The 9,511-nt window shown below is 57.9% G+C and overlaps 1 protein-coding gene, 1 non-coding gene and 1 pseudogene across 2 annotated transcripts; all 3 read left to right on the top strand.

Moving 5' to 3' along the window:
- The first annotated feature begins 219 nt into the window (after nt 1-219).
- LOC119375692 (U2 spliceosomal RNA) lies at nt 220-402 on the top strand. The gene has a single exon (XR_005180440.1). It is a non-coding gene; the product is annotated as a U2 spliceosomal RNA (small nuclear RNA).
- A 1,904-nt stretch (nt 403-2,306) lies between these two features.
- LOC125756450 (uncharacterized) lies at nt 2,307-6,827 on the top strand. The gene is made up of 4 exons (XM_049411254.1): nt 2,307-2,329; nt 2,783-3,476; nt 3,587-6,534; nt 6,578-6,827. Exons 1-4 carry the CDS (start codon nt 2,307-2,309, stop codon nt 6,825-6,827), a joined length of 3,915 nt encoding a protein of 1,304 aa, XP_049267211.1.
- A 222-nt stretch (nt 6,828-7,049) lies between these two features.
- Nucleotides 7,050-7,226, top strand: LOC119375693 (U2 spliceosomal RNA; annotated as a pseudogene).
- The last annotated feature ends 2,285 nt before the right edge of the window (nt 7,227-9,511 follow it).

The raw sequence follows: 9,511 nt of genomic DNA on the forward strand, positions 1-9,511 counted from the left end.
GAGCACATTCGTCCTGGTCGTCCTCCCACCACGTGATCTTCCCGCCAACAGCGTTCGCCCTAGTGTGTGTGCTGTGTTGTGGTATGCCAGCTGTCGTGATGTGCTATCCCTGTGCGTTGCCCTTCGGTGCTCGCCTTCGGGATGCTCCGTCCTTGCCCTCGTGACGCCTCTCTTCTGACCCCCCCGCACGTTACGGGCTACTACTCAAGACCCCATCTGATCTTTCTCTCAACATTCTCGTCAATAAAGTCTGTTCTTATCAGCTTAATATCTGATACGGGTCCTATTTGGACCCAAGATATTAAACTTATTTTTGGAATGGGGCGGAGTGCTTGAAGCTTGCTTCACCTCCGCCACGGGTTGGCCCGGTATTGCACTATCTCCGGGATCGGCCCACTCACCCCCTCGGGGGTGAGAATATTGCAGTCTAAAATGAGGTGGAAGCGTGATTGTACTAATCGTGAAATGTATGCCTTGTCTGGGGATGTTTCCGCACGCTGGTCTCCACCCGCTCGGCCGCCCCGGCTGACGCGGTTTTTGCGTGCGCGCGCGGTGAATGTTTCGCTCTTCGTGCAGCTCGTTGTTGGTGCGACAGATGTTTCGTTGTTGTATTATATATTGCAATAGCGAGGGGGATGAGACGAGAGGACAACAATTTTGGCACTCTCGGCTTTTGAAAAGATTCGATGACGTTGTGCACAATGGAGAGAAATAAACGTTTCGATTTTCGATTTTTATTTTGCGTCTGTGTGCGTCCGTCTGGTCAGCGCTCACATTTCAAGCAACACGCATACAGCTGCACACGCAAGGATACCCCTTTCTTTGCCTTGCGCTTGATGAAACCAAAGCAAACGACGGATGAACAAATATATGAAGCCCTGGAACATGTGTTGTCACCACCAGCGCAATGGGCGAGAGCACAAATTGATCAGGTATCGAAACGTGCGGTGGGTGCCAGCAACGAATCGCCCCTGCCGCTGGTGAAATCTGTGGCCCACCGTCGGCGGACACAAGAAAAGCACACGAACACGCGCACCCGGCGCTGCGCTTGATACGAATTCTCGCTCGTCGGGGCACCACTGCACCGGGTACGTGGTGCGTCTTTCGTTGTTTCTTATTTTTGGAGGGAATGGTGTATAAGTAAGACGTGGTCTCTCTCTTACCACGTCTTACTTATGCACTGTTCCCTCCAAAATTGAGAAACAACGAAAGTCGCACCACGCACCCGGTGCAGTGGTGCCCCGACGAGCGAGAATTCGTATCAAGCGCAGCGCCGGGTGCGCGTGTTCGTGTGCTTTTCTTGTGTCCGCCGACGGTGGGCCACAGATTTCACCAGCGGCAGGTGCGATTCGTTGCTGGCACCCACCGCAGCAATGCCCGGCACAAACAGCGAAACAGCGTCAAGAAGAAGATGAAGAAGAAGATGAAGCACAACAAGCTGCACGACCAGGGATTCCATCAGCGGTGCGTAGCTTGTTCGGTAAAAGCATCTCTCAAGTCAGGTAGGTGCAGGCTGCCACACGGTGCCGTTCATTTCATCAACCGCCTCTCGAAGCCTATTCACAATTAACTCACCTGCATTCCACCAGAAGCCCAGGCGATCGCTTATCCACTGATTTCCGCGACCTTTTCCGCGCTGCTTGTGCGGCCTCATGCCTCGCTCGGACGCCGGAGCGCCGTGCCGGCGGCTCGTACACGCCACCATAGCACTCCTACCCCTCGGAATCAGCAAAACTTCGATATCGCGGACATTTCAAGCCCGGAGGCGTCGCTTGCGACTTAGGCAGTGTGTGTACACGTTCACTTCGCACCGTGACATGCCGTAAAAGGAGCTTCACGACCCCACTCGTGAACGAATTCGCTGTGGTGCTGGTGGTTCGCGAAGTGCCGTGCACACCTCTGAAATTTACACGATTCCCGTGAGCACGGCACACCACGTTCCATTACCGCGCAACACGCCACCCCCGTTCACCGGCAGCACAAAACACGCTGGTGACATGACGCACGGCTTCATGGGTCGGCCTCGCCGCAGGTCTTTCCTTGCCTGAGGAACGGCTCGCAGGCTGCGGCGGTGCGGTGTCCGTCACGTCGGAACTGAGAAAGGCGGTTTCGAGGTATGCATGGAGTACGCTGATGCCGTCGGCACGTCCTCTTCGCGGTGCCTGACGTCGACGTTCCGGGGGCGTTGGGCAGCCAGCGTACCCCGGCAGAAGCCATGTTGGATGTGTGACGTAATGGATTTTTTTTTTTTTTTCGGGGAAAAAAGAAAGGGGGGGGGGGGGTACTGTTGGTCACATTTTGGTGCCATGGCTGGCCACGAGCATTACAAGTAATGTTCGCGAAAAAGAAGCGCTGGCTCGTGTTCTGCGTGTCGTGTGGTATCACGCTGCGACCGGCGTCGTGTGTGACGTCAGCGTGCGAGCGAGAGTACGTCCACTCGCGTTTTTTTTAGAGGCTTTGCAAAAGCAAGTTGATGGTTTTAGAATTCTTTTATGCAGGGAAGGAATTTTTTTGGCGATTGGAGTAACAGCAATGCTGTGTAGCACGCCAAACCGTGCTCGTTGCACACGGCCACTTTGCAGTGCTCGGACGGGTGAATTGCTTTGCTGTTATTTACCTGGTGGTTTGCCGGACCTGTTAATGTGGTCTGAAATGTTGCACTCCAATTAAGGACAATTAATTCCTTATCGCTTCTCGGCCTTTTGGCTAAGATCAAAGTGTAGTAGCTTTGGTCTCAGAAGGCCGGAGGCGGTCCCTTGTGGGCTTTGGCCACCCCCACAAGGTCCAGTATCCGTTCTTTGGCCTTCCGGAGGACCTCGGAGGAGCCTGGAGAACCAGGAGGGAACCCGGACCTGGAGCGGAGCAGCGGACCCACTAGGAGGGAAGAGCGGACCGGCGGACCAGGCTTGGACCCACTACCGGCGCAGCACATCGGGCCCACCCCAGGGAGGAGGCGACCACCGGGAGAGGAGTTGGTAAGCGTCAACCGCCTTTTCTTGCCTGCCTCTCCCGGCCCGGTCGCCGATGCCTGCGGGCGACCACCACGGGCCCTGGTCCTTGTGACCACCACCGCCGCCTGGACCTGCCTGGACCCCCGGCTGCTCGGACCGCCCCGGACTTGGACCTGCTACCCGGGAGAAGATGCCTGGCCCTCGGACAAGGACGCCTGGAGCCCCACAGGACCCGGCCCAGCCGGGACCCTCTCGGAGCGGGCTCCCACCACCACCGCCCCCTGGACGTCCTCGCCGCCGTCCGGCTCCACCACCTGCGGGCTCCCCGGCTCCCCCTGCGCCCCGACGCCACCGGCCGGGGTCTTCCTCCTCCTCTTCTGCCTCGGACGGGACTTCGACACCGGCTTCCTCTTCGCCTCCCACCCCGGTGCGTTCCCGGCCACCTACCTTGGCACGAGGCATCCTGAGGATCTTTCTCCCCGTTCCGGCGGTGCTGCGCTGCATCCGACGTGGCTGCAACACGTCGTACGGTGGGGCGTCCTGGACCTCACGCGTCCAGTCGCTTCGCCGCCACCTGGAGCGCGAGCACGGTGAGCGGGTGCAGGAGCGCCTCTATCTGTGCTCTGTCTGTTCAGAGTCGCTCCCCGCCCGCCCCTCCTGCCATCCATGCCTGGCCTCCACCTCCACGCCCGCCGACACGGCCGCCCCTCGGCACCGTTGTGTCCGGTGTCCGCAGGCGTTCCCGTCGGCCCGCGGACTTATCAACCACGAGCGCTGGCACGACGTACAGGACGCGACGGCAGCCGCCTCAGGACGACTTCCGTCGTCTGCACCACCACCCAGACCTTCTGACCAGTCACCATCTCCATCCGGCGGAACCACAACCTCTGACAGCTCACCGGCTCGTCATCATGTCTCCGAAGACATGTTCACACCACCGCCGTTGGGGGACACCTCGCCAGCGCGCGCAACCACACCCCTCCCGGACCCCTCCCGAAGCACAAGCCCATCGGGTTCCGGCCTGGGGTTGCCTGGAACGCGTAGAGCGACTTCACCTCCTCCATCCGACGGCACTGCGAGCCCCGACACCCAGAGTTCCGTTTTCATGGACGCGGCCGACGACACCTCTGAGGCGTCCACCGCCGATCCCGATCATGACTCCGCCATCCCGCCAGACCACACGGCTCTTCTCGCCAACCAAGCTCGCCTATTACGCCGTCTCCTTCGCGAACCTCCGTCAGAGGATTCCTGGGACGAGTGCGAGGCGACTTGGACGCAGGCGGTTTCCATGGCTACGGAGGCTGTCCACCTTCCACCGATTACGACCAATCGTCCGAGACGTCTCATCAACCCGGACAATGCAGCTGACATTCAGCGCTTATACCGACGCAACCGTCGCCGAGCCGTACGTCTCATCCTCGATGGCCCCTCGCACCAATGCACCATCCCCCTCACCGAGCTCCAAGATCACTGGGGATCCACAGTGGGCGGCGAGAGCGGCAGACACGTCGCTTCTGTTCCGACGCGCTCCTGCACTGGGCGAAGTCGACATGTCCCCTTTCACACCCGATGAGGTCTTGACGCGTCTGCGCAAGTCGGAAAACACGGCCCCAGGGGGTGACCGCCTCACATACCATCACTGGAAGACGGTCGACCCTGAAGCCCTCTTCCTGACTGCGCTCTTCAACGCTTGCGTTCATCATCGACGAACACCCGACTCATGGCGCACGAGCCGCACCGTGTTAATTCACAAGAAGGGCGACCCCCAGGTGCCCAGCAACTGGCGGCCAATCGCCCTCGGCAGTACGGCATCGAAGCTTTATGCGAAGTGCCTGGCTGCCCGGCTCCAGGACTGGATCCTCCGCCATAACGTCCTATCCCGCTGCCAGAAGGGTTTCCTGCCTTATGACGGCGTCTTTGAGCTGAACTACATCTTACAGCGACGACTCGACGCCGCCAGAGGCGGGGGCCCGGACCTCTGCGCAGCGATGCTCGACTTTACAAACGCTTACGGATCGGTCACCCACCCTGCCCTTCTCGCTGCACTTCGAGGCGCCGGAGCTGGCGATCTGTTCACGGCACTCATCGGCGACCTTTACACCGGCAACCGCACGTGCGTCATCGCGGCCGAAGGCGTCTCCGAGCCCATACCCATCCTGGCCGGACTACGCCAAGGGTGCCCACTCAGCGGATTGCTCTTCAACTTAGTCGTGGATCCGATAATCCGAGACGTGCAGGGCGACGACACCGAGCACAACGTACTAGCGTACGCTGATGATCTTACTCCCCTGGCGACGTCCCCAGAAGATCTCCAGCGCCGTATTGACCGCATCGAGGCCCTCGCAACCGACCTCGGTCTCGCCTTGAACCCAGCCAAGTGTTCTTCCATGCACTTGTCTGGAGCGACGCCTGTCGGTATGCGCCCAACGGTCTTCTTGGTCTCGGGAACGCCCATCGCGGTCGTCCGTGACTTCGCCGCCCAGCGTTTTCTTGGTCGACCGGTCGGCTTCCGCGTCATCCCTTCCACCGGCCCCGCCATCGACTCCGCCATCGCAACGGCTCAGAAGATCATGGCGTCAATGTTAGCGCCGTGGCAGCGACTGGACGCCCTGCGTACTTTCGTCTTCCCGGCGCTGAACTTTCCCATGCGATGCGGAGTACACTCTAAGACCGACTGGCAACGCCTAGACGACGCCATCCGGCCGCTAGTCAAGAGGACGCTCTACCTCCCCAGCAACGCCTCCAATCACTACGTATATGGCAGCGCTAGGGCTGGAGCTGCGGCGATTCCCTTGGCGGCGGAACTAAGCGACGCCTGCCGCATTGACAACGCTTACAAGCTCCTCACCACGGCCGATTTGGAGCTACGGGACCAGGCCCACACCGACGCCTACTCGGTCGCCTCGGCTCGTCTCGGCTGGGAAGTTACCCGCGCCGAGCTCGAAACGTTCCTGGCGGGAGAGACGGAGGGTGTCTTCCGAGCGCCGGCCACCCAGCTGCGCTCTGTCTGGACAGAGGCCCGGAAGGCGTCCCGACGACTACACGTCACCTGGTCACTCGATCCGGCAGACACCCGCATTTCTTTTGGCGACACAACCATCACCCCTGCCCATCGCTGTCGGGTGATGCGTTCCTTGCACGAGTATCAAGCGTCGGACCGGGACACTGCCCTCCATGACCAACCAAACCAGGGCAAAGTCATGGCCTGTGTTGCCGCGGACCGCGCCAGCGCCCACTTCTTCAGGACCGGCGCATTCACACGGTTCTCCGATTGGCGTTTTATCCACCGTGCGCGGCTTAACCTCCTGCCGCTGAACGGAGCCCGCATGTGGGGAACGGCTGACCGGGACCAAAGGTGCAGGACGTGCGGTTACGCTCGGGAGACCCTGCCGCACGTGCTATGCCACTGCATGACTCGCAGTGCGGCATACACGGCTCGCCACAACACCATCGTGGCCCGCATCCGCTCCGCTGCATCGACGAAGTTCACGGTGGCCTTCGAAAATCGCCCGGTTGGAGACACTGCCCTGCGCCCAGACCTCGTCCTCGTTTCCGGCGAGGAGGCCCTGGTGTTGGATGTCGCGTGTCCCTTTTGACAACACCCCGGCCGCGTTCACCAACGCCAGGAATGAGAAACTCGCCAAGTATCAGCCCGTGGCTACATACCTACGGCGCCGCTACCAGCGAGTCTCCATCCACGCGGTACTCGTCGGGGCCCTCGGCTCGTGGGACCCGGAGAATGACCGCGTACTACGGCGGTTCTGCTCACGCCCGTACCTTCGACTTTTCAAGAAGTTGTGCGTGAGCGACGTGATCGCGGCCTCGCGCGGCATTTACCACGACCACGTCGGCGCCGGTCGCCCGCCCGGTGTGTGATGTGAGTGTGTGCCGTGTTCCGTGTCCATAGAGTCCCTGCTGTGTCATTGTGGTGTGTGTGCTGCCCGCCCCTGTGGTGCTCCTTAGTGCTGTGTCTGTGCTCCGCTCAAGTGTGGTTTCGTCTACGTTCTTCCACGCGCTCTGCCGACTCGTCGGTCCCGGACCGTCGACGTCTCAAGCACCACGTGAACAGTGCAGGCTGTTTCTCCAAGCCCCACCGCACTTCCTTTAACATTCAATAAAAAATCTGTTCTTATCAGCTTAATATCTGATACGGGTCCTATTTGGACCCAAGATATTAAACTTATTTTTGGAATGGGGCGGAGTGCTTGAAGCTTGCTTCACCTCCGCCACGGGTTGGCCCGGTATTGCACTATCTCCGGGATCGGCCCACTCACCCCCTCGGGGGTGAGAATATTGCAGTCTAAAATGAGGTGGAAGCGTGATTGTACTAATCGTGAAATGTATGCCTTGTCTGGGGATGTTTCCGCACGCTGGTCTCCACCCGCTCGGCCGCCCCGGCTGACGCGGTTTTTGCGTGCGCGCGCGGTGAATGTTTCGCTCTTCGTGCAGCTCGTTGTTGGTGCGACAGATGTTTCGTTGTTGTATTATATATTGCAATAGCGAGGGGGATGAGACGAGAGGACAACAATTTTGGCACTCTCGGCTTTTGAAAAGATTCGATGACGTTGTGCACAATGGAGAGAAATAAACGTTTCGATTTTCGATATTTTGCATCTGTGTGCGTCCGTGTGGTCAGCGCTCACATTTCAAGCAGCACGCATACAGTTGCACACGCAAAGATACCCCTTTCGTAGCCTTGCGCTTCATGAAACCAAAGCAAACGACGGATGAACAAATATATAAAGACCTGGAACATGTGTTGTCATCACCAGCGCAATGGCCGAGAGCACAAATTCATCAGGTATCGAAACGTGCGGTGGGTGCCAGCAACGAATCGCCCCTGCCGCTGGTGAAATCTGTGGCCCACCGTCGGCGGACACAAGAAAAGCACACGAACACGCGTACCCGGAGCTGCGCTTGAAACGAATTCTCGCTCGTCGGGGCACCACTGCACCGGGTGCGTGGTGCGACTTTCGTTGTTTCTCAATTTTGGAGGGAACAGTGTATAAGTAAGACGTGGTCTCCACGTCTTACTTATACACTGTTCCCTCCAAAAGAGACTTCTTTCTGCCGACATGCGGTGCTTTCGATGCACATGTAAAGGTCACCGAGCGAGGGATTGCAGGCGTTCAATTACATGCTCGGACTGCAAAGGTCGTCATGCAACCAGTATGTGCGACCCAGATAAGCTAAGGCGAAAGCACCGGGAAGACGTCAAAATGACCGGTGATGTCTCCAGACCAGGAAACGAAAAAACAATGACTACCATGCAGAAGCGTCGGTGGACCTCACAAGGGAGCACGGAACCCTCGTCGTCAAAGACAGTTGACTCCCGATTCATGGACATGATCAGTCGGCCAGACAAGACAAACTATACAAGATTGGACGAGATCACCTTACAGGAAAAAGAAACACTCCAGCGCCTGCAGCCGGACTTTCTTGCTAACCAAAAGCGAGCGGTTACCTTTAATGGTAACTAAGATGTATGAGCTGCGATTGAAGTTGCGCGAGGAGCAGACTGCTCGTGAGTGGGAGCGCAGAGCCCATGAAAACAAGCTGAAGGAACTTCAACTCCTGCTTATCGATGAACGAACTCATCGCGAGAACACCGAATACAAATTAAAGGAAGCTATGAGGAAACCTGCGCAGGCAGAATTAGTGAATGAGTACGAGTTCAAACTGGAGAAGCTGACTCAGAAGTTGGACGAGGTGCGAAAATGGCTGCTTGCATCAGAGGGCGTTCTACGACAGGCTTACTCAATGCTGCTCAAGAATCGGCAGTTGGTCGCCCATCACCAGCAGGACGAATTGGAAAAAAGAAAGAGGCAGCAAGGACTTACCTTCGATTGTCTGCACAAGGAGACGATAGGAAGAAAGGCGCAGGTGGCTAGCCTGGATTGCCTTCTGCAGAGGTTTTCCCAGGCAGCAGGAACACATGATCGGTTGCGAGTGCAAGACCGCTCTGCTACCCAGCGGATTCGAGAGCGACCTTCAGTGCTCAACCAAGAAGATGCATACTCAGAAAATAATATGGGCATCAGTGACAGGGCTACAGAACGGCTTTCACAGGCGAGAGGAGCTTCGGCAACTGAAGGGGGAGTCCGAAAAGTAGAAGGCTGACACCTTCATGCCACGTCGAGGAAGCGGAAGGATCGACACGTACGGAGGTAATACAGCAAACGCCTGACCGTACATACGAGACACCACTGCGCGGTCGGAAATGTGTTGAATTTCCCGCGTTCAGCCTGCTGGGAGAAGACGAGCTTTGGGCCAGCGAGTGCGTGAGCGCGTTCTACCAGGAACGAAGGAGCCATCTTTAGGTTCTGGGCTCATGCGGACGCCAATAACCGTCTGTATGAGCTTGTAACTCCGCGTCGGCTGTTATTTGTGCCACATATTTAACAAACTCTCACGGACATTGGAGGTTCCAGTGACAGCAATGGGAGATGCTTATGCGCTTATGGTGCTGCGGCATCCACAAATTCTAATATTTTCTCGGTCATTTGGCTAAAATAAGGTAACTTAGAAGCAGCTTTCGCGGACTTTGGATCCCCCACCAG

The sequence above is a fragment of the Rhipicephalus sanguineus genome, chromosome 11, assembly GCF_013339695.2.
Source record: "Rhipicephalus sanguineus isolate Rsan-2018 chromosome 11, BIME_Rsan_1.4, whole genome shotgun sequence".
NCBI classification, from domain to species: Eukaryota; Metazoa; Arthropoda; class Arachnida; order Ixodida; family Ixodidae; genus Rhipicephalus; species Rhipicephalus sanguineus.